Below are 25378 nucleotides of genomic sequence, written 5' to 3' on the forward strand. Positions count from 1 at the left end.
TGGCTAAATCAATTCAATTCAATTCAATTCAATTTTATTTATATAGCGCCAAATCACAACAAAAGTCGCCTCAAGGCGCTTCATAGATACAGAGAAAAACCCAACAATCATATGACCCCCTATGAGCAAGCACTTTGGCGACAGTGGGAAGGTGTTAGATTTGTGTTCTCATGAGTAAATATATTAATTTATTTTATGTTGTGAAAGAAGTTTTCTGATTGTCATTTTATTTTGAAAAGGATTTTATTTTGGTGATTATAGATTACTTCACTTCCTGTTCCTGTTGTTCCGAAGCGCGAACTGCTGAAGTAATGTATGGTTTTCCCCTCCTGTGTTGTTAACAATAAAAGAAACGGGAAAAGTAATCAACCACCAAGTGTGTGCATTATTAAGAGAACATGGCCGAAGAAGAAGAAAACTCTTCGAGCTCAACAGGTTATGGGCCCAGGCGTGACACAACAGGAGGAAGATGGCAGAGGTTAGTGTTCAACGGAGACGAAAACAGTTACGAACTTTGGGAGGCAAAGTTTCTCGGCCACATGCGGATCATTGGTCTAAAGGACACTATATTATCAGCCACTAACCCAGATGCAGAGAAGAACGCTGAATGCTACGCTGAACTGATACAGTTTCTTGATGATAAAAGCCTTTCACTGGTAATGAGAGATGCGACTGACGACGGAAGAAAAGCTTTAAAAATACTACGTGACCACTACGATAGTAAAGGCAAGCCCAGAATCATCGCACTGTACACAGAGCTGACGTCTTTACAGAAGAAACCAGATGAGACAGTGACAGATTATATTATCCGGGCTGAAAAAGCAGTGACCTCCCTAAGAAATGCAAAAGAAGTCATCAGTGATGGACTTATTATCGCTATGATTCTAAAGGGGCTTCCTGAAGCTTACAAGCCATTTGCTATTCACACAACTCAAAGCAGTGAAGATTTAACATTCACACAGTTCAAAAGCAACCTACGAAGTTATGAGGAAACCGAGAAATTCGACAACAAAGTAAAAGCGGATAATGTGATGAAGGTTGATTTAACATCAATCACCTGCCATGGATGCGGAAACCGAGGACATTTTGTAAAAGATTGTCGCCAAAAGGGAACACCTAAGTGGTGTAGCTACCATAGAAGCTCGACACACAGTGATGAGACATGTAGAAGAAAAACCAAATACAGAGATGATGCGAAACTAACTGTAGTAAAACAAGAGGACAAGAAAGAAGAGCAGACTTTTGTATTTAAAGTTAGTCAAAGACTTCTGCCTACTGACATAATAAGAGAAGGACTAATGGTGGACTGTGGTGCTACTTCACACATCATTACAGAGAAGAACAAGTTCATAAAGTTTGATGAGACTTTTGATCCTGAGAAACACTACATGGAGCTCGCTGATGGATCCAGGACAAACAACGTCGCACTCAAGAGGGGAGATGCCAACGTCTCTCTACGGGACATACAAGGACACTGTACCACCATCACACTGAGAGACGCCCTGTTCATCCCATCCTACCCTCAGAGCATATTTTCAGTGAAGGCAGCTACAAACTATGGAGCACAGGTGATCTTCAAGAAGGGACAGAATGAACTGGTGAACAAAGATGGGACAGTCTTCTCCATCGAAGAATACAACAGACTCTACTATTTGAAAACGGTAAACAATGAAACATCATACAATGACATGATGTCCTGTGACACTGTTAATCTGGCTTGTGATGTGAAAACATGGCACGAAATTTTAGGACATTGTAATGTTAGTGATGTGTTAAAGCTACCCGATGTTGTAGATGGCATGAAAATCACAGGCAGTGGCATGTTAGATTGTAATGTGTGTACAGAAGGGAAATTCACTAACAACAGAAACAGACAAAGCGACCCAAAAGCGAGTGAGCCATTACAGTTGGTGCACACTGATCTAGCGGGCCCCATTGAACCTAGTGGCCAAAGTGGTCATAAATACGCTATATTATTTACAGATGATTTTTCAGGGGCAGTGTCAGTTTACTTTCTAAAACAGAAAAGTGACACGACAGAGGCCACAGCAAAGTTTCTAGCTGACTGTGCACCATACGGCAGTGTTAAGTGCATTAGATCGGATAATGGCACCGAGTTCACAAGCAGTTCCTTCCAGTCTCTTTTAAGGGAAAAGGGTATAAAGCATGAGACATCTGCGCCATATTCTCCCCATCAGAATGGCACAGCTGAGAGGCAATGGAGAACTCTCTTTGAAATGGGGAGGTGTCTTTTACTAGAAAAAGAGCTGCCAAAAGAATTATGGCCTTACGCCATCCAAAATGCAGCACACACCCGCAACAGATGCTACAGTAACAGGACTAAAAGTACACCGTATCAGATGTTAACAGGGAAAAGACCAGATCTCTCAAAACTGTGGATATTTGGGTCAGACTGTTATGCATACATACATGATCACAAGAAACTTGATCCCAGATGTGAAAAAGGGATATTTGTGGGTTATAGTAAAAATAGCCCAGCATACCTGGTCTATAACCCTCACACAGGAAAAGTGTCAAAACACAGACTCGTGAGATTTATCAAGAAGAACACTGTTGAACAACAAACACAGACTGATGAATATGACACAGAAATTCAGACTTATGAACATGTAGTGCCTTTAAAAGAAAGTACAGAACAACAAAATGAAAATGCAGCAGAGAACATACCTCCTAGAGAAGAGGAAACCAACACAAATGAACCAAACCCTGACATAGAAAGAAATGAGGGTGATGAGCAAAACCAAACTGAGCGCTATCCTAACAGAGAAAGGAAACCTCCTAAATATTTAGAGGATTACACATCTAACTGCAAAGATTTAGCAAATGAAACCCCTGTAAGTGTTGATTATTGTTACAGAGCAACCTGTGGAATCCCCCAAACCTATAAAGAGGCGCTGATGTCACCAGAGGCACCAAGGTGGAAACAGGCAATGACAGAAGAAATCAACTCTCTGAAGGAGAATGACACATTCGAACTGACTACTTTACCTACTGGTAGAAATACCATTGGAGGAAAATGGGTCTACGCCCTCAAAGAAAATGAACAAGGACAAATATTCAAAGCCAGGTTTGTAGCAAAAGGTTACAACCAGACACAAGGAATAGATTACCAAGAGACATTTGCACCAACAGCAAACATGACATCTGTGCGAACCCTAATGCAAATAGCAGTCCAGAATGATCTTATTATCCACCAAATGGATGTTAAAACTGCATATTTGCATGCTCCCATTGAGGAAGAAATATACATGGAACAACCAGAAGGTTTTGAGCAAACAGAGTCAGGAGAAAACTTGGTGTACAAATTAAAGAAATCCCTTTACGGGTTAAAACAATCAGGTAGAAACTGGTACAAACTCTTGAATGACTACCTTGAACAAAATGACTTTGAAAGAAACCTTTCTGATCACTGTGTATACAGAAAGGACATTGGACATGAAACTCTACTCGTTATCATCTGGGTAGATGACTTGATCATTGCGGCTAGCAATACTAACTTGTTAAACACATTCAAAGAAACAATGAGGTCAAAGTTTAACATGAAAGACCTGGGGAAAATATCCAGTTTTCTTGGGATACAGTTTATACAAAAAGAGAATGAAATCAGGATGAATCAGAAGAGGTACATTCAAAGAATGTTGGAACGCTTTGGGATGTCTGAATGCAAACCCAGATCCACACCGTGTGAACTAAAAACGGACACTACTACATGTGGAGGAAGTGATGCAAATGAGACTGTTAACTCAAGAGAGTACAGAGAAATAGTGGGCAGTTTGATATATGCCATGACGTGTACGAGACCAGATATAAGCTGGGTTGTTAGCAGACTATCTCAAACACTAGCTCAACCCACGAGAGAGAACTTAGTAATGGCAAAACAAGTCCTCAGATACCTAAAAGGCACAAATGACTTTGAACTGATCTTTAAGAAAAGCAGTGAGAATCTAGATCTAATTGCTTACAGTGACTCTGACTGGGCATCCTCTGTAAAAGACAGACGCAGTACAACAGGCTACTGTTTTGCACTTACTAAAGAGGGACCAGTAATATCTTGGAAAACAAAGAAACAGCCTACAGTGGCACTCTCAACATGTGAAGCTGAATACATTGGTCTTGCAACCACTACTCAGGAAAGCATGTACTTAACCCAACTGTTAAACGGCATGGACAGAAAAAGGTACACATGTACTAAACTGTTTGGGGACAACCAAGGGGCCATTGCGTTGAGTAAAAACCCAGTGAACAGACAGAGGTCAAAGCATATTGATGTGAAATATCACTTCATTCGTGAAGCGGTAAATGAAAGGAAAATCTGCATTGAACACTGTCCATCAGAAGAAATGGCTGCAGACATACTAACAAAACCAGTTACAAGAGTGAGACTCAGAAAGTTTCAAAAATGGTTCTTTGGAAATGCATAAGATGCTATGGGCTAGCAGCATGAGAACAAGGGGGGGTGTTAGATTTGTGTTCTCATGAGTAAATATATTAATTTATTTTATGTTGTGAAAGAAGTTTTCTGATTGTCATTTTATTTTGAAAAGGATTTTATTTTGGTGATTATAGATTACTTCACTTCCTGTTCCTGTTGTTCCGAAGCGCGAACTGCTGAAGTAATGTATGGTTTTCCCCTCCTGTGTTGTTAACAATAAAAGAAACGGGAAAAGTAATCAACCACCAAGTGTGTGCATTATTAAGAGAACATGGCCGAAGAAGAAGAAAACTCTTCGAGCTCAACAGAAGGAAAAACTCCCTTTTAACAGGAAGAAACCTCCGGCAGAACCAGGCTCAGGGAGGGGCGGCCATCTGCTGCGACCGGTTGGGGTGAGAGAAGGAAGACAGGATAAAAGACATGCTGTGGAAGAGAGACAGAGGTTAATAACAAATATGATTCAATGCAGAGAGGTCTATTAACACATAGTGAGTGAGAAAGGTGACTGGAAAGGAAAAACTCAATGCATCATGGGAATCCCCCAGCAGCCTAAATCAGGAGATAACAAGGTGTAAACGTGAACGTTTGTTATACATTAGTGCTTAAATATTTATAACCCTGTTTCCATCATGGGAACTTTCCTCACGTACTAAGAACCATTCGAGTGACTCGGGTTTTTTTTAAAGGCGTGGATCAGGGTCTAAATGAAGTTCTGGAAATTGAACATTGTGATCAACATTGTGACATGCATGGGAAACAATCAACCACTAGAGGGCAAACTTTTATCTATAATCATGAGAAGATCCAGTGTGTGTGGGGGGGGTTTCACCCTTTTTTCAGCACCCCAAGATGCTGAGCTGATTACCTTAGCAAACGTTTGCTGTGATAGTTGGATCATAATAGAAATTTCACTGATACCTTTTCAGACACTGCTGACAAATTGTATAAAATTATGCAAAGCAGTGGCTAAAAGATGGTTTCCCCTTTCTTCTGTAGTTTGCACAGATATGTGATAGAGAGATGAGGTCTTTGTCAGGGTTTCTGATGACGAACTGCAAGAAAACTGCAGCTTCTAGGTGTAACAGTATATCATCTTTGTCCTCACTGACCCTGTGTGTTGCAGTCCCTTGTTGCTCTTTCGTTGCTTCTCCCCCGCCTTCTCCATCCCTACACTCATCCTCACCCACCCCATCTCTTCCTTGGCTGAGACCGGCTGGCTGGCACTATTATCAATTCTTTCTGTCAGCATGCCTGCAACAAAAAAAAAAAAAGAGAAAAAAAAAAAGCTTACGTCACAGTCATTACTGGCCCTATAAAAGTCAGAGTGATGCAGATTCACTGTGCAGTCGGCCCGGCAACATTCACAGACACAGAGCAGCCCGTCTCACTAGTCATGGCTTCCGCAGGCTTTGACCCTTACTTTTCTTCTGCTTACAAGAAGAGGGGAGTTGTGCGCAGCGGAGGATATGGGACTGGTGGAGGGGGAGCAGCTAGGTCTGTCTACTCCACCCACTCTGCCCCAGTAACTTCCTATGCATCTTCACGCAGAAGTTATCCTGCATACGCCCGAGCTACTTCCAGCTACTCCACCATTCTTTCTGCTCCTGTGCTTGCACCTGCTCCTGAGCTACGCCTTGACCAAGCAGCCCAAGTCAGCTCTGAGTTCAAAGCAGTAAGGACCCAGGAGAAGGCTCAGCTGCAAGACCTGAATGACCGCTTTGCAAGCTTTATTGAGAGGGTCCATGAACTTGAGCAGCAGAACAAGTTGCTGGAGACTGAGCTCCTGCTGCTTAGGCAAAGGCAGACGGAGCCATCCAACATTCGGGCCCTGTATGAGCATGAGATCCGCCAGCTCCGCGTAGCTGTGGAAGAGGCCCGCCATGAGAAGCAAGCAGCCCAGGACCACAGGGATCAGATGGAGGATGTGCTGAGGAACCTGCAGAAACAGTATGAGGAGGAAGTGCTTGGCAGAGAGGAGGCCGAGGGCAGGCTCATGGATGCCAGGAAGGGAGCAGATGAAGCCACACTGGGCCAGGCCGAGCTTGAGAAACGAGTCGAGACCCTGCTGGAGGAGCTGACCTTCCTGAAGCGTCTCTGTGAGAGTGAGATTGCGGAGCTGCAGGCCCAAATCCAGTACAGCGCAGAGGTGTCAGTGGAGATGGAGGTTGCCAAACCGGACCTGTCTGCTGCCCTCCGTGACATCCGAGTGCAGTACGAGAAGCTGGCACAGCGCAACCTGCAGTCAGCCGAAGAATGGTTCTGCAACAAGATGAATGTCATGACAGTGGGCGCCACTCGCACCACGGAGACTGCACGCAGTGCCAAAGATGAAGTTGGAGAGTACCGCCGGTTGCTTAAAGCCAAAATGCTGGAGATTGATGCCTGCCGCGAGATGAACCAAGCTCTGGAAAACCAACTACAGGAAGTGGAGGAGAAACAGAGTGGTGAGATTGCTGCACTGCAGGTGAGGCACAGAAACAAAGGAAGTGCAGTGACCTCTGTCTCTTTCCTGTGATAAAAAAAAAAGAAGAAGTGATCCTTTGTTATTTTCTGTTACTCAGAGGAGTCACAGAGCAGATATTTAACTTATGTACATATAACATTTCTCTTTGTACAGGATACAATATGTGAACTGGAAGAAGAGCTGAGGGCAAACAAAAATGACATGGCTCGCTACTTGAAAGATTACCAGGACCTTCTGAATGTGAAGATGGCACTGGATATCGAAATTGCTGCATACAGGTAAGTGTCTTATACATAGTGTCCCACTGTCTTATATACTGGATGGTAATTGTGGAATACACAATAAAATGGGTAATTAGGCATTTCATCTTCTTGTAATGTGTGCTTTATCCTATCAGGAAGCTTCTTGAGGGAGAAGAGAATCGTTTGAATGTGGCAGGACCGATTTCTGTCACTGGGTACTCCCAAGCCATGTTTTCTGCTCCGTCCTATGGAAGAACGCAGATCTCCATGCATTCTCAGCTGAGCTCTGCAGCTCCATACCTGCTGAGCTCCCGCCTGTATACTACATCGCTGCCCACAGAGGAGACAATATCTGCAAGCCAAGCACAGCAGGCAGAGGCTAGCCCTCCCGAAGAGGAGGAAGAAGAGCAGGTGGAAGAGGAAGAGAAAGCTGAAGAAGAAGAAAAGGAGGAAGAAGAGACAGAGCAGGAGGAAGGGGGGGAAGAAGAGGAGGAGGAGACAGCAGAGAAGGAAGGAGAAGAAGAAGAGGGAGAGAAGGAGGAAGAGGCAGATGCAGAAGGTTAGTGTGGTAAATTTCCATGTATGCCCCTGTGCGTGTCCCTGTGTGTATGTAGTGGGAAACTAATGTGACCTTTTATCTTTCTTCACCTCATTTTCATTGTGAAGAGGCTGAAGCAGAGGATGGAGAAAAAGAAGATGAGGAGGAAGGAGGAGAGGACGGCCAGCCTGAAGATGAGGAAGATGCCGAACAGAAAGAAACAGAGGGCGATGAAGAGGGTGAGAAGGAGGAAGAAACTGTAAAAGAAGAGGAAGCAGAGGCTGAAGAGAAAAATAGGAAAACAACAGATAAAAAAGTCTAACTTTACTCATTTTAAAAACAAAGTGCTAGCCTGTAGCTAAAAGGATGTTCCAAATCCTCTGGTGCTCCTATTTGCTCTGATGTCTCATTCAAACCAAATGAAAATATCTTAAAAAAGTGCTGGTGACCTTCACCTCTGTGTGGTCGACACGAATGAAAGCTTGTACCTGAAAGCATGTATGCACAGGTACACTCTGCAAAAGATTAAAAAAAAAATGTATTTACAAAGACAGGATGTGTCAGGAGTAGGAATTCTGCTTGGTGGAGAAATGTTTGCTGGTGCTTTACCTTAACCAAAATATGCTTATGTAACTGCCTTGTATGTGCAATAGCCTTCAAGTCCATCGTGTGCTGCATTAAACTCCAATAAAGCCTTGAAGCCTTCTTAACCAGAAGCTATCTCCTGGATTTTCATTTTTCCATACAAAAATAATTTGCAATGGTGTGTTAAATCGAGTCACATTTAGCATAAATAAAACGCATAAAAAGAAAATCATATTCAGTGTCCAAGTCCTGTGACTCACTTGCACATGTCAGGATGGAAATTTTTCCTTCCTAATTAGCCCCTGAGCTTCTTTTTCTTTCATTCAGAGTCTTAAAGCAAAATGCTACTATTGCACTAGAATGTTAATGGAGGTTAATGGAAAAGTACAGAAATGGCAGCCAGAGGGCCTTGCTTCTGTTCACCACGATAAATCAGCTCACAACTGACTGAGAGGAGGAGGGCTGCAGCAAACCAGCATGGTCAGCAAGTCTGGATCATCTTAGGTCTTATTCAGCAAAAAAAAAGAAAAAAAACACACACCAGTCCACAATTAAAATGCATGAAAAACAACACACGACACAATAAATTTTCAGTGTATCGGGCAAGCATTAATCTTTTAGCTTTTCAACATGACAAAGCCAATAAAGTCTCCTTAGATTTCCAGTAACTTGTGAAACCAAAGGCTGGTGTTAACGAATTGTGTTAAGCTGGCGTTTTAGGCTTTTTAAGTCAGCAGGTCGTCCGCTGTCCCGTCTGTGTTTGATCAGCGAGCTGACACCGGTGTTTTTTTCCCTGCTGCCTCACCCTCATCCACATCACTGTCCATAAATCAGGGCGCCCTGAAACCTTTATGACTCAGCTAGTCTGCTGCACCAAAGAATCTGGCAAAGTGTCAGCTCATGCAGAACAGCGAGGAGTGGAGGAAAAAGAGAGAGCAATTTCATTATTTCATTAGGGAGAAAGACAGACAGATTGAGTGTGGACTCGGGGGGTGGGGGCATTGGAATAGCTTGCTGCACTAAAACCTTGACAGAGGACAGACTGTCTTTATCCAGCAAATAGGTGGAGGATTTCAGGGCTTCCTTTAGGCATTTGCAGAGATGCAGTTCTTATCACTTAAGTAAACCCCAAACACACACACACACACACACAAATGGGACACACAAATGGTTAGAAGTGCTGCATCATATAATTTTAAGCACATAATGGCCCTTTTAATTCATTCAGCAGATTTCCTACTCAGTGTCGCATGTATAAAGGCAATGCCCTAAACACTGTGCAGTATCTTTTGCCACTCTCTCGCCATCCCCCATGTCCTCAATTTACCTCACTCGTTGCTACACACACCGCCATCCTCCTCGTTATGTTGCTCTTGGTTGCCACAGTAGAGTCGGTCCAGAGGAGCACTCCGTTTAATTATTAGAAATTCCACTTTAGAGTGAATTTGGCTTTGTGTTACACACACCTTTCACCACTCAGACAGAGCAATACAGCAAATGTTTTTTTTACTGGATTAAAAGACCACTAATTACGTACCACTGGGTGGATTATAACACACAAACCACGCTGCACATAGAATGCTGAAAAGGGTATAAGGCTCCTCGGAGCAGAAATAGTAAACCACCAGTAGGATGTATTCTCCCACTTGCCTTCCATACAGCTAGGGAGCCTCGCAAGGTTTTGTGCATGTATGTGCCTACAGCTTGTGTGAAGCAGCTCAGGGCACAGTGGGGCACAGATCCCCTGTAAATGCAGCATATCAAAGTAAGGCTGTATTATTTTTTATCACATTTCATCTCTCAGATACTGACTTTCAGCTCGTGTTTCATCTGTCACATTTGGGCTGTGAACGGACTGGTGTATAAATCTTATGGCCCTCTTCCTCTTCTGGGCATAACACTATGTTAGAGGCAGGGAGGCCTATCACCGGGGCCCACCGGAGACCTCCAAGAGTTACATCCCTTTGATGAAAAAAAAAAAAGAGAGAGAGAGAGAGAGAGAAAACAAAGAGCTGGAGGTGCAGCAGGAGATATTGACAAAAACCAAGCTAAAAAAAGTGTCAGGATTGTACAGTAAGTGTAAACTCTTGTTTTATGATGTAGATGAAATTAACTGATTCAACTTTGTGTCAGATTTAGAAAGAAATTACTAGTCAATAGATATACATCCACTCCCGTGTAAACACCCTGGATCATTTGACATAGTCAACATTAAAAATTGAATATAGACCTTCTGTTATGATCACTATCATTATAATTTCCAAAGGGTAAAAATCTCAGGAGTAATAGTGGTTTGTAGATTGTTACAAATATCATGAAAGTATCGATAATTTCAATATCAATGCCGATATTGGTATCGGCTCAATACTAGGGTGACTGATACGACCAAAATGTGCAGTCTGGCACAGCACTAATCTACAAAGCAGAATCCCAGCATTACTAATCTTTTGTGGTCTTTTATGGAATATTAATTAAGTTGTTTTGTTAAAACAAAAAGCTGCACTTTGATACACTCTGGTGTACATGCATAAGAAAACATGAGCATGAACTCTTTTTTTTTTTAAAAAACACTGCAGGAATGAATGCTTTCCATGTCTTTGGAAAGATGGTGTTTTCACCTTGAAAGCAGCACTTGTCGTCCAGATTATGGGTTTTAAATTGTGGGTGGGCGGGCATGTGCTCCCAGGCTCTGGTCCAGACAGTGATTGTGGTGGCACTGCAGTCTGTCTTTTTCTCTTTTTTTTGGATGGATGTTAAACACGGAAATCTGGATAAGAGTTGCAGCTCCCTCTGCTGATCTGAGAGAATGGTCTAATTAAAAAGCCTGTGTCAAAAGAGCCCTCACGCTGGCCTGGAAGGCAGCAGGCAGAGACCATTTCATTTAAAGAGGTTGCAAACTCCAGTTCTATAAATAGATTCTCATGTGTACATACAGCTTAGCTTCAATTTTCAGATGGCCTCATGCACCCACTTTCAGTGCTACAAAGAATGCTTCAGTGAGTCAGATGGAGACAAATGGGAAAGCCTCAGGGTGCATCCCTTCTCTTGCATCACAACCTGAAAATGAGATGTTAGGCATGTGGATACAAATGTGCTGAAGCTTGCTTGGACTATACCTGTGAAAGTGGAGGGTGTGATCACATATATTGACACTGTATATTTCCTTAAGTCATGTGAGGGCTACATTTATCGTCCTGTGGAAATAACACTGTTTATCTAATTAGGATCTTTGCACAGGAAATGTGGTGACACGTCAGCAGGCTTCAAAAGCATGCAGCAAACATGAGAAACAGAAGCTTTTTTTTTTTTTTCAAAACTACAAATGTCTCAGAAAAAGAAACAACAGAGAAAGTCAACAGGAGCCGGTGCCCCAGGATGTAGAGTTGTCATGCACTGGCAGGGCATTGACCTATCCTCAAAGAGCTGCTGGACTGAGCAATTACCTGTATCTGCAGCCTGACAGCCAGGTGGATGCCCAACCCCAATTTGCCTTTGGCATCTTGTGGTTCTGGCTGTGGACCTATAAATCCATTAAGCCTTTTTTGTCGACTTGTGTTTCAGGAACTGAACCGCCCTCCCTCAGAGGGGGCAGTGCGACTCTGTGCTCAGATCCCTTCCACTTAGAAGTCTCTGAGGCCTCCGTGCTTTCCTCACATTATACTAGAAAATCAGAATTCACTGAGTTTAGTAATTCCCGACGCTGAGGAAAAGTCAACTCAGGTCAAGCTTTATAACACTTCATACATATGGATGCCCATTGTGCTTCATCTTTGTGCATGCCGCAAAAAACAAAACAAAATGCACACACACGGGCATATGCGTTCAAGCTTTTCCCTGCAGAAAAAAACTCATCAAATGCAGCAGAAAATAACAAGGTGGACGCTGGATTGAGAGCTTATTTATTATTATTTCAGCTGTCTGTCATACTAGATGCACATTCATCTGTCCGACGATACACTGAGAAAGCCCGAGGCAATGTAAACGGATAGTGTATCCCGCAATAAAGACAAAAACATTACTGCTAGCTCTGATTTTTTTTTTATCTACCATATCAGCAGCACATCCTCATCACCAGGACAACTTCTTTGCTTTCATGTAGGAAGCTGAGAACAAACAGTGTTTATGTCCCAGCTGTTGTGGCTCTGAGCTGCTTGTGCAACCTGTTTCCATTTACTTTGCACATGTGCACACGGCTGGATTATAAACTGTTTTATTTCCAGAAAAAGGAGGCTTTATTATCAAAATACTGCACCTAGTCAAAGACTAGCGCAGGCGTCTGCCTGACCTGATCTAAATGAGACAATGAGGGCAAAAGGGGTTTCTAGTAAGGAACAGCCTGTCTCCTTCTATTGCTTATGGAGCATTAAACTTCAGGTGAACTCTGGGGTTCAGTCAGCTTGTAACTCGGTCTCTCGCGCTCTCTCTCTTTCAAACACACACACTAACACACCAGTGCACGCAGACACCCATCTAAATTTCATGATTTCTCCTTATGGAGGAAGAGCAGAAGTAGATATTAAAAAAATACCATGGCAGACCATAAATGTGACTCAAGAATGAGGCTTATCTATAGTACTGCAATAGCAGACAGCAGTCAGGTGATGGCACTGTTGTATTCCTTTTTGCAAGCTTGAGTGTTTTCTTTATAACTTCCCAAAAGCAACTCTTTACATTTCATATGAGAGATTTTGCCCAAAGCACAAGAAGAATCAGAGGCAAAAAGGGCACGAGCAGATGCGAACACCCTCCTACAATGAACTCAGCGAGCACCTACGGCTCAGCCAGAAATAGGTCACAATAATCATCTGTAACGGCTCAAGTCATAACCTTGAAAATTCAGTTACAAAATACATCCCTGGTCCCCAGTATTCTGGATGGCCTCAGTCAGTGTACTTAAACCATTTAGCTCTGTAAAACTGGTTAAACTTAGAGCAGAAAGAAAACATGCACAGTCACTCAAAATCCTATCAACTAAGAGCAGAAATGCTTTCCGGCTTTAATTAATTACAGTTTTCTCTATAGGCTTATAAAGTGCTATTTTGTAGTTCCCATATGTTTAATAGTCCCCCACACCACCACCACCCTTTTTTAAATAACAGCTTCTAATCAGACTGCTCTGCATTAGTAATAATTCATTACAAGCTGTGTTCAAAAAAGAGACACATCACAATAGATGGGGGACAGAATAATGGAAATTGTCCTGGTACAACAAAAGCACCACGGCTGAACATTACTGACAGCACCATTTGGTTGACCAGTGGCAGCAGAAAAATAAACACATATGACGGGCAAACAAAAGGCTGAATGGGCTACCAGATCTCAGAGCCAACAGCTGTAAATTACTTCAGTGGGTAGGGGATGGGAAGGCAAAGGGAGGGGAAAGGGTGAAGTCTCATCTCACTGATGGACAAATCAGCAGTTGTGTTTTCTGGCATTGCCTCCATAGGCTTCTCCTAATTTTGTGGCTTGCATGGAATGGGCCACAGTTAAATCAGATATAGTCTTGACTATGAGAGCATACCTAGAGAGGGGCCGAACAATCCAAATATCAGTAGTACCAATACCAACGCTGATATTGGTATTGATACTAGCATGACAGGATCGATATTTTGTTTCTTTCCCAAAGTCAGTATGCAGCCCACAGGATTGTGATAAATAAATATTTGTTTTTTGAAAATGAAAAAATATGCTAAATATACTATTAAAATGTCTATAGCCTATAACACATTTAAACAACAGAACTTGGCCCTAAGTGCTTTAAAGACAGGCTCATTTATATTCCACGTCTCCAAAAAAACATAGTTTCAAAAATAAATGAACATTTGAAAGGTGTGTTTTATTGTGCTAATTGTTGTGGAAAATAAAAAGCAAAGTGTAATCAATAAAATTGTTCAAATGTGTGAAGAACTTGTAATTGGATGATAAGTCATGACACAGTGATCTCCCTCATGTAAGCTGCCTTTAAGGTATAACTATCATTCTCGGTATTGGTATACCGATACTGGTACCAACATTTGCAGTATCACACAGTGCTGAGCACCACCAGCTGCAGCAGGGACTCTGCAGTTCAATCTCATTTTGAATTAAAAAACAATAACCTGGCTATCATTTATTTATTGCTCATCAGTGATTTATAACTCTGTCTTCAATTAATTATTCCTCTGTAAGATTGTCAACTTGTGAGGCAGTGGCCTCCTGAAACCGACACTATCGGGAGTCACTGGAGCAAAGCGAGAGATAGTTCAGTCTTCTCTAATTTCCCCGAATTCAATTTGAAGCTCATTTGAGGATTTATGAGGAACTGTTAAAGTTATCGATTGACTGATGGCGAGAGCAAAATAGCTGCTGGGACTAAGGTTGCCTGGGACAACTACCTCCCCTTGATGAAATAAGTCCCTGCGGTGTATTGTGGGACTGCCCTGCGTTGTATTGCGCTGGGGGTTGGGGGTTAGCTCGTCAAGTGAATGGTTCACGCCTATCCCGCTCTCTCCTCTCTCGGCCGTGTTGTGCCCTCCTCTCCCCTCCCCGTGAACAAGTTATGATGGCGGAACTGTAGATCTCGGGACGAGCAGGAGTGCACCGCCCGCCCTCGGTTAGCAAGTGTATATACTTATTTATTTATCCACCCAACTTCACGTCTTCCCCCTCAGCTATGACCCGCTGGATTCCTACTAAAAAAGAGAAGTACGGAGTGGGTAAGTGTTTGTATTTAACTACGTGCCCACCACCCCTCTTTATTATTTTCTTTTGCTAGTGAACAACTCTCCGCGTTAACTCCCAGAAACTCCACCAACTTCAAGAGGGACAAGAGTCGGGAAGTTGGGAAACTTAAGTTACTGGCGACTTTGTTGCTGTTGTTGTTTGTGACCTGAAGTGATTGTTACCACACTGTTGCCCAACTGGGTTTCACAAGCTTCCCTGTGGGGGCTTGTTCTCCCGTTTGTCCCTCTGTGCAGTTTGGTTTTAAGTGAGAAATTATTTACAGTTCAGTTACTACAATGTGCGAGGAGAAATGGGGGAAGAGCCGGGAGTTCAGTGAACGTATCAGCCATTCTTGAGTTTATAATCCCGCCGAGCTGAAGCTGTGCTGTAGTTAAGGTGAACTTGAATGAATCGTCATTTTGCTGAAAGGTCCTTTCCTTCAAGGACTCCTGTCGGGCCCCCACATGGGATCCGCTGCTGTGACTGCATGCCTCATGTGAGATAGTGGAGGAATGTTATTTGCATAGGCACGAGAGGAACTTTGTGGACAAGTGGCATTTGGCTACATTTACATAAGACTGTAATGTGTCAATGCAGTGGACCATGACCACGTAGCATATGTTTGTGGTCCTCACGACTGTATTTTACACTTAAGTTTGTTAAACTAAGGTGTGGCCCTTCCACCTGTGTGTGTGTGTGTGAGCTTGCAGTTTACTTTGCATGTATGAATGCATACACGTATGCTCGTGCTATCAGGTACCAGTTATCCACGCCCTCAAGGCAAATCAGCACAACTGTTGTCTCTGTTAGGAATCCCTTTGATGTTTACTGTAAAGATTTTATAGCCTACACAGGTTGTCTGGTCATCGGTTTCTTCCCTGAGTCACTGCTGGATCTTTTGGTTTAAGCTACAGACACTTACCAATATCGCTTCCTGGTGTACTACACACATGAGAGTGAATATATCTGGTGTCTTTTTTTTCTTCTTCTCTGGATGAATCACAGCTTAGGACTGAAATACCTTGGCTGTGTTCTCTAACCTGGATCCCCTGCCCATGACTTTATTTTGGCTTTAAATAAAATGTTCTGTGCTCGATTTGCTGTTGTGACTAAAAATATTTCTAAGCCACAATTCTAAGGCCGCATGTGTTTCTCTGCACACAAACTCTGCCTTTTGGTTTGCATGTGACCTTGTTTTAGCAGCTGATATCGAGGAATATATATATATATATTGTGTAGATGGTGCCATTCTCCTGACATTATTTTTCTTGCCCCAGAAACAAGGCAGGAGTCACTAACGTTGTACGTAATCCTTAAAATGCCATCGGAAACCCGTACAAGGGCTTACATTTTTAATCCGATTAGTTAACCAAGGCTGTGCTCAAATACGGGCAACTACACTTTTTTGGATGAAAGAAGAGATTGTAAGGGTTCTGATCATATCAGTTATATCACACTAGTTAATGGGGAAATGTGAATAATAAGGAGCTTAAGAGCTGTAATGGTGAATTTGTGACACTGTCATAATAGGATAGCTTCATATTTTTTATATCCAGAAGAGAAACGCTGCCCTGGAGGCTCAAAGGCATTGAAATCACCAGGTCTTGGGGAGTGATGACACATGTGTGGCTCCAGAGGGAGCTCTGGAAAATCCGGTAAATTACCTCAGGTGATGTCAGTTGAGTCAGCATCAGTCGGGACTTCACGTCTGAGGAAGAAGAAAAAAACCTGGAGGTACGGAATACAGAACGACCAATACATTTAAATTCCCGGCTAATATTGGCCTGCTTCAGATATGCCACTGTTGGTGTGTATGCTGTGTATTATGTGCGCCGACAAGGAAATATAATGCAGGAGAAGATGCTTGGGGTATTTTACGAATGAAATTCACACAGTTTATCCAGTAGAGCAGCGTTGACTTCATTGTTTTTATGCTAATGACACATCGCAGCTGGTGCCTGCCTTTTTATTGTAAACTGTGACCAGTTTTTGAAGTGACCCTGTTGTTACAATGACTCTATTATAATTTTTTTCTTCCTGTTTCAGTATAAATGCTGTGTGTTCAGTACAGCGTAGTACTGTGATAGTTTGCATGGAGATATTTTATCGATGCAGGGACACGAAAGATCTATGTTTTATAAAGTAAATGGAAATACTCATGGAATACTACAAACAAGAGGGCTCATCTAATGCACCACCACACTGAGAGAATGTTAGTGGAGCTGACGTACACTAAATTGACTCAAGTGAAAAATTATCTATCACTGGACACACTTACAGAGCAACCGCCTAATTCAGAGCACGCTAATGGCTCAGTCACACAAATGAAAATAGGACACTAGCCTCCTTACGTCTATGAAGTCTAGCTTATGGCAACATTTATGGCAGGTTTTAGTGACAGTGTTGGCACGTTTGACTCATTTTACAACAATAAAAAGACTGGGGTGAGATAACTTTATCTTATTGGATAAAACCAAGTTTAACCGTGAGGGCTTAATTTGCAGTTGTTAATTTGCATATGTCTTTGCAATATTCTGTTAAAATGTTAAGAAAAAGGTAAAAATTCTCAATAATATTGTATCTTGAGTGAAGTATTGTGAGTGTATCTGTTGTTTCCCCATACCTACTCTATGCATAGTTAAAGAATATAGGCAGCTATGTTGATAATGGAATTTTCCATGAAATCCATCAAAGTCTTATCAGCACTGGCTGGTAAATCCACTAATATAGTGTGCAGCATGAAAGAAGTTTCTTCGACTTCTGAAGCTGTAGCTCATCTCTGCTTGGAGGTAGATTGGTTGCCAGTCTACACAAGGCTCCTTTAGATTTAGAATAGCATGCCTTTATTGCCTCTGCAAAATGTTGCACAATTAAATTCTGATGTATCTCCTGTTAGCCGTGCATACATACAGAGGAACCACTACGAGGAGAACAAAACCGCTCCATCAGTGCGCCTCCACCCTTGTCAAAGCAGACCTCTCCCACTAGTCTGGAATAAGAACATGAATTTTCTGGCTGTGCTAAATCGAACCTTATCCCTTTTAAGAACTGTCCATTGCGACGCTCACAGTATTATTTGATAACAACACTTACTCGCTGGCGGTACTCATTAAAAGGGCCCCTTCAGAAATGTTTGAAGAGGCCTAAAAATATCGCCTTGAATAATAATGTGTGTCTGAGAAGGGCTTACACTCTTCAAGAAAATGTAATAGACCATCTAAAAATTCTTAAAAGCACAATGTGAAAGTTAGTTTCATTAGAACCGTGATGTCTCCCGATAAACTGAGTGGTGCGCTATCGTTTTACGTGCCCTGGGTGCATCAGGTGTCCAAATCAGTCTTGTGTAAGCAGTTTGTTGGCCCACAATGACTGTGAAAATAGCTGTGTCACAGTTATGCTTGTTCACATACATACAAATTTAAGCTGATGAACACCCTTTAGTGCAGGGAAGTCGAGACAGTTCCAGTGAAGTAACAATAAACATTTCTGAGTAACAATAAGCGGCTTGTGTGATAATTGAGTCATAATTGTAAAAGCTGTCTTACAGTTTCTTACAAGCAACACTTCTGCCTCCTGTTATTACCTGAAGTTTTCCTCAGAGAGCTGCCATTCTAGCCACCACAACTTCCACTTGATGAAATTAGGCAATAAATAGCATGTAGCATTTTCTTTAAAATGATGAACCGCTTACTTTTGTTCTCTCTGCTTGCCTGGGGCGGGCGGGGTTGGGGGGTGGAGGTTGTTATTAACAAAATCCACTGGCTTTGCAGCGTAAATACATCACAGTCATTACATCCCCCAGTTTGCCAATCTTGCCATGTCAAACCTAACTGCAGCCGGTGATTTGGAGATAAGTGCTGCCTTCGTTCTCAGTTCGGACAGACTGAACCAATACCTGTTTGCTTTTAAAACGTAATAGCAGATGAATCTCCTTCTTCTTTTACAACCTGGTGAAAGAAGTCTGTACTTCTAAGGTTTTTTTAATTTTCTTTTTCTGTTTAATGTTGCAGCAGGGTTTTTTCCCCCTACCCAAATAAAAAGATGAACCCAAGCTGCTCTAATTTTATCCTTTTTTGCACTTTTTGCTTTGAACTTGAGAATTAACTTTTTGATTTATGGATAACATAAAAAGACTTATTAGCTGGAGCACAGTTTTAAGATCATTTCTGGCTGTCTAGACAAGGAGATGGGAGGCTCAAGGCTTTTCTTGTGAGGCCTTTACCTTTTGAGAAATGCTGCCGGGGGAGAATTGGCTCAAAAGCAAACCTTAATAGACTTACTTATCTAATGGCTTTTTGGAGAGATACTAACTGAACCTGTCCCTGCTTTTGGTAGTGTATGACATTTGTATGCCACAAGAGATACTGGATGTGATACATCACTGAGTGGTAGTTTATAGGAGGAAATAATAATATTTTAGTAGTTGCATCTGAAAAGTGATTTGATTTTGTATAAATGAATATGCTGCCTGTGCATCAAACCCCGTGCAGCGTGGCACTTAGTATTTCTATCCCATTATGGACTTTATGTTATTTTTTTTTTACTGCACTGAAGGCTTTTCTACATTGAATGCAGAGGATTTGTATAGTAACATTTTCAAGGATTTCTTTCAGAAATTGATTCTTTCATCATTTAAAGCTGTTTTTTTTTTCTTTTCTTTTAATGCTGTGTTGTTTTATCTTGGTCATGCAATGGTCCTTTCATGCCCAGTCAGCACTAAGAACAATAGATTCTCATTGTATTGTGTTAACTTTGATGAGCTGCCAGCGGCTGCCCAAACTCTTCGACTGGGGTGTTCTTTAATTGTTGGCTAGTGCACCTCTATGGTAAATCATTTAGGGGGAATCAGGCTGACTCTGATTTAACATTAGCATGCTCATTAACTTGAACTTGTGCCGATAGAGCTTTATTGGACTTTACAACAGTAGCTACAGGCTCAGCATTTGAAGTTTAAGAGGAAGACAGGGTGCCTCAGAGTGGCACAGATTAGCTTTGCTGCCAGAGCCCAGACTGATGCTTTTGCTTTAGACAGTGTGGCTCTTGCCAGGCCCGGACACTGTCAAGTTGGTGAATGGCCCATTGTCACTCTTGGCTTGACTAGAGGCAGATGTCATTTTCTTCAGTGCACATATTCTGGCTGCATATATAATTAATTTCCTGGTGATTCATAGTATGCCTGTAACTTCTTTTTAAATACAAAGACGATTCCAAAAAAGTTCAGACTGTGTAAACTGTAAATGAAAAGTGAATGCAATGATTTGCAAATCTCATAAACACACATTTTATTCGCAATCGAACATAGAAACCACATCAGTTGTTTAAAATGAGAAAATCTACCATTTCAGGAAAAACAAATAAGTTACATTTGAATTTGATGACAGCAACATGTCTCAAAAAAGTTGGGTCAGGGGGGCCATGTTTACTACTGTATAGCGTCCCCTCTTCTATTAACAAAAGTCAAAAATATCTGGGCGCTGAGGAGACCATTTATTGGACTTTTGGGAGAGGAATGTTGTCCCGTTCTTGTCTGACAGGATTATAGCTGCTCAGCAGTCCCCCATTTCTCATTTCATGATGGGCCAAATGTTTTCAGTTGGTGAAAGGTTTCGGCGACAGACAGGCCAGTTCAGCAACCGGATTCTTCTATTATTAAGTCATGCTATTGTAATAGATGCAGTATGTGGTTTTTGCATTGTCTTGCTGAAAAATGGAAGCCCTAGGCTCAAAAGACATAATCAAAGCTCCCAATTCCATAGACACTAATGGATCCCCAGACCGTCAGAGATACAGGCTTTTTTGCTGAGCAACAGATCGTCCCTCTCTTTTTTTTTTTAGTCGGGAGGACTTACAAGAAGAATTTCAAATTTGGATTAGTCTCACCACAGTTTTCCAGTTTGTCCATTTTAAATGAACTTGGCTCAGAGTAAACAGCAGTGTTTCTGGATCATGTTCACATACAGCTTCTTCTTTGCACAATAGAGCTTTACCCTGCATTTGTCTATGCCACTTGTGGAAGTATTCCTGAGCCCATGCAGTGATTTGCATGACAGAATCATGTCTGTTTTTAATGCAGTGCTGCCTGAGGGCCCAAAGAGCATGGGCATGCAATACTAACTTCCATTGTCCTTGCGCACAGAGATTTCTCCCCATTAACCTCTTTAGCTGCAGTTTTAGCAGCTATTTTTTTTCTTCCCCTTACATCTTCATCCTTTTGTTTCTGCATCCCAACTTCTTTTCTTACAGTGATACATTTTCTCACTTTAAACATTTGAGACTTTGTTCTGTTGTAAATAGAATTGTGTTTCTGAGCTCTACAAAACATTGGAATCTGTTATTATTTACATTTTGCACACCATCTTTTTTTTTTTTTTTTTAGATTTGGGATTGGAAAACAACATCTGTCGCTTCTGTTCATGTTCATGTTCAAAAGCAGGAAAAGTTGAACTATTATTAGGTTGCACTAGCTGTCTATTTTGTTGACACAAGGAAGAACCTCACACCTGTCCAGGTGCTCCTAACAAAACAGCCGTCAAAAGCCAACGTGATATTCCAGGAGTTTTTTTTGCGCAGAAATGCAAACAAAGTCTCAAGCAAAAATGTGTTTTATGGAAAGCCGATGAGGAGGAAGTCAAAGAGAAGGAAAAGCAGTCACATTCAGTGATTTGTCAAGTTTTGGTATTCAGACTGAGGTGTGATAAGCTGAGCCAGTTGGAGCGTGCAGTGAAATCTGGCCTCCAGCAACAAGCATTATCACCATGCAAGTCAGGGCAGAGCTCTGCTCATAGTTCCTCCATCTTACTGTGAGAATGAGTGGCTGCGCGTTATTGCAGCTCCCTCAAGTCGTGAATAAGACCTTTGCTACAGTAGTGTTTGCCAAGGTTTCTCTTTTGCAGTTTTATGCGCGCGCGCATGTGTGTGTATATGAGTGAGTGTACATATGTTTTTACGCACAAGCATTTTCTTGTATTAACCCCTCCAATGTCTGTCCTGGTAAACGGCTAAAAAGGAAAAGATAGGAGCTGCCTCCAGGAAAGCTGCAAGGTTAAAAATGAGCACAGGGAGGGGCAGCGCTTGCAGGTGAGTCACTTGGCAGAAACACAGGCTGCAAGTGTAACTGCCGACCAAAGGTCACAGCACGCATGTTATCGGATATAGGGAGAGTCTGATGCTATTGGTTTTTTAGCGGTACTCCTCACGTTTGACACTGCAACTACCTGCTCCGGCGCGGTCTATTTACTGGAACGTTAATCACAGCCCGAAGGCATCCAATTCAATTAAAAATAGCACAAACGCTTTAGAGGTTTGAGTCACACAGGCGTGCTGCACAAACACACTGCCTGCTTTTAGAAAACGCAATAAGATGAGGAATAAATCAAAGATCAAGATCCTCTCTGCTGCGTGTGCGTGCTCTGTGACATGGAGGTTGAATTGGTTTCTTTTTTCCAGTGAGAAACTGCAAACCTCTGATCCAGAACTTCTTTTAAAACAGACTTGCTCCTCTGTGCAATAAGTGATTGAAAAGGGATTTGGGGTTTTTGCAGTAATTCACCGGACCTTGAGGAGGAACAAAACTCGTCAATCAATCTGTCTGCCCGAACCTTTTTATTTAATTTTTTTTGGTTAACAGTTTTTGTTATGTGTGTGTGTGTGTGTGTGTGTGTGTGTGTGTGTGTGTGTGTGTGTGTGTGTGTGTGTGTGTGTGTGTGTGTGTAAGATTCACATTATGAGACAGTCCTGCTTTGTCCTTCAGTGATCTACAATTATGATGCCAGTGGCGAACAGGAGCTGTGTCTACAAGTGGGGGACACGGTGCACATACTTGAGAAATTTGAAGGTGAGCAAGCATAAGCACACAGCAGGCCCCGACACAACCCTCTTTCCCCTAATCTAAAGCAAGCTGACACAGGAACTTAAATGAGATGTTGAACTAACTGGCACTCAGTGTGTTATGCATAGTAATGTAAATGAGTCTATTACATTGTCCTCCTGACATCACTCCTATCTCGCTCTATCCCTCAGTGTAACGTTTTTGTTGGGTAATTTATGTCTTCTTAGGCTGGTATAGGGGCTATGCTCTACGCAGGAAATCACAAAAGGTATGGGCAATAGTGCTATATTATCATCATTGTCTTGGTGTGTATGTGTGTGTGTAATTTACTGATCACTATGAAATTTTTCTTTTTCTTCAGGGCATTTTCCCTGCTTCCTACATCCACTTAAAGGAGGCTACGGTTGAGGGAATAGGGTGAGATCACATATCAGTAAACAGATCATTTTGATGATAATCTGCTCTGCTTTTGGTTTGCTGTCCAGCCTTGTGTTTTGCCAGCAACATAGCAGTGCACTTACAATTATCATAAGTGAGGACTCAGTAATGCTTTTCTTGGCTGTGTAAGGAAACCATCCACCTATTTATCATGTATAGAAAAGCACTTGAATCTATCCAAATTATATGACATGATCTATGAGTGATGAGCCACTTTTCCAATGTCTTTCTATTCTCTTTTTGTGGCTGGTAGCCAGCAGGAAATAATTATTCCGGCCGATTTACCCCTGGTACAAGAGCTCGGAGCTACTCTGAGGGAATGGGCCCAGATATGGCAGAAGCTGTATGTGGTATGTGGAGACTTTTTTCTTTTATCTGCCACTTTGACTTTTGTACACACAGTTCCGTGCACCTCTGTTTTTCACCCCTTTGACACACTTTTGTTATAAAGTTTCATTGCTCTTCATTCCTCTGAAGAAAGGTATTACTTATAATAAAACCTGTTTAACTGGCAGGAGAACAAGACAATTTTGTTCAGGACTGTGCAGCAGATGGCCTACAGCCTCATCGAATATCGATCTCAGATAGTGTCAGGAACGCTGCCCAAGGATGACCTTGTAGAGCTCAAAAAGAAAGTCACAGCAAAGATTGATTATGGAAACCGGTATGAATCCTTTTTTTTTTTTTTCCTTTAGGAACTATTATTGTTGTAAAATCTCCTCAGGTTGTATGGGTGAGCCTTTTAAAATTGCTTCTGTAAACTTATTTGATGCTGTGTTGATCCTCTGGCTTGCTCAGGATTCTGGGTCTGGACCTGGTGGTGCGGGATGAAGCGGGAAACATGCTGAATCCTGACAGGACTAGTACGGTCAGCCTGTTCCGGGCCCATGAGACCGCCTCCCGCAGCGTTGATGACAGGATACAAGAGGAGAAGGCACAGTTCCGATTTGTTGATACTATCACTGGCTGTCAGTTTCATTTAATGTTGTTGTCCACTCACTGTTTCCGGCCTTGTTTTCATCCAGACACGGCTACAGAACCTGGAAATGAGGCGTCAGACTCTTTTCAGTACAGTGCACACCTACAGCTTGTTCATGAACTTGAAAAACTTTGTGTGTAACATTGGAGAAGATGCCGAGCTGCTAATGTCTCTGTATGACCCGGATCAGTCTGAATTCATCAGGTTAGCTTGTTTTTTTTGTTTTTTGTTTTTTTCTCTTAACTCGACAACTAAACAAGTTTGCCGTTCGATAGTTTGCGCTCGTCTATGCCTCTAAAAGTCTATAGAAATGTTCACAATGTTTATATAATTGATCAGAAAACTTTTAAAGAAGTATTAATGGCTCGCAATACTACAACTGCTAAAGTGAAAAATTAGGAATTGCAATTATTTATGTAATGCAATGGGGAAAACAAATGTAATAATGGCTGGAGGTTGTGCATTATCGTCAAATAACTCAGCACAGCTCTGCTTTAAATTAGCACTCAAGGCTGATCGTTGTTAGGCATTCATCTGCTTGCTGGTGTAGAAAACTACCGTCTCTATTTGCTGTTAGACATTATACCCGCATAAATAATGGAAGTGATTAAAGCAACCTTTAAAAAGTAAACATTTTGCTAACTGAATGTTAGACAAATTAGTGGTGCAAAACCTCGAAACAGTCATACTGCCGATGCTCATATCTGACCCACCACGTACAAACGCAACGAGTGGAAATGACACTGTTTTCACTTTACGCTCAGACGTTGAGATCTTGTAGATGGAACATTTTAAGTGCAACAAATAGCTTTAGATCTGGCAGGGCTAAAGCTGAAAGAAGTCAGACTTGGCGAGAAAACCCAGGCTGACCAGCTGACCTCAGTGCCTCACTACATCAGCAGATGGCTGGCAGATATTATTCGTGGTTTGCTGTTTAAGCTGCTGGCCTGCAAGCTCTTATTGCTGTTTCTGCAAGTTGCTTTACAACCCACCTCCATCGTTTCATGCTACTCGTGCTTTGTCTCACTGAAGCTGCCGTCACACACGGAGTGATTTGAATGTTAAGCATCGCATTGAACTTCACAGTTGGTTGCTAGTTGAAATTCCGGTTGCCTAGATAGTCCTAAAATGTAGCCTGTCATGCATCAC

The 25378-nt window shown here is 42.0% G+C and overlaps 2 protein-coding genes across 4 annotated transcripts in view; both read left to right on the top strand.

Annotated features, from left to right (window-relative positions):
* The first annotated feature begins 5612 nt into the window (after positions 1-5612).
* Positions 5613-8413, top strand: neflb (neurofilament light chain b). Its single transcript, XM_082555224.1, has 4 exons — positions 5613-6917; positions 7071-7195; positions 7315-7718; positions 7826-8413. Exons 1-4 carry the CDS (start codon positions 5781-5783, stop codon positions 8017-8019), a joined length of 1860 nt encoding a protein of 619 aa, XP_082411350.1. The 5' UTR covers positions 5613-5780; the 3' UTR covers positions 8020-8413.
* A 6284-nt stretch (positions 8414-14697) lies between these two features.
* The window catches only part of dock5 (dedicator of cytokinesis 5), a 39441-nt gene continuing 28760 nt past the window's right edge, over positions 14698-25378 (top strand). For 2 of the 3 annotated variants that reach the window (XM_082555215.1, XM_082555216.1), the window contains exons 1-8: positions 14699-14977; positions 22735-22818; positions 23040-23080; positions 23174-23229; positions 23504-23600; positions 23766-23914; positions 24049-24184; positions 24276-24433. In XM_082555215.1, coding sequence (XP_082411341.1) covers positions 14935-14977; positions 22735-22818; positions 23040-23080; positions 23174-23229; positions 23504-23600; positions 23766-23914; positions 24049-24184; positions 24276-24433 — 764 coding nt within the window. In that variant the 5' untranslated portion in view covers positions 14699-14934. Of the gene's footprint in view, positions 14978-22734; positions 22819-23039; positions 23081-23173; positions 23230-23503; positions 23601-23765; positions 23915-24048; positions 24185-24275; positions 24434-25378 lie in introns of all 3 variants that reach the window. The other variant, XM_082555217.1, reaches the window with a different exon arrangement.

Source organism: Aulonocara stuartgranti, assembly GCF_965226115.1.
Source record: "Aulonocara stuartgranti genome assembly, chromosome: 12".
Classification (NCBI taxonomy): domain Eukaryota; kingdom Metazoa; phylum Chordata; class Actinopteri; order Cichliformes; family Cichlidae; genus Aulonocara; species Aulonocara stuartgranti.

Bases quoted from the DNA above. Each gene is read 5' to 3' on its own strand.
- neflb (XM_082555224.1), top strand. From the start codon at position 5,781: ATGCAGATTCACTGTGCAGTCGGCCCGGCAACATTCACAGACACAGAG. The intron at 7,196-7,314 runs GTAAGTGTCTTA...TTATCCTATCAG, and splicing joins ATCGAAATTGCTGCATACAG to GAAGCTTCTTGAGGGAGAAG. The intron at 7,719-7,825 runs GTTAGTGTGGTA...TTCATTGTGAAG, and splicing joins GGAAGAGGCAGATGCAGAAG to AGGCTGAAGCAGAGGATGGA.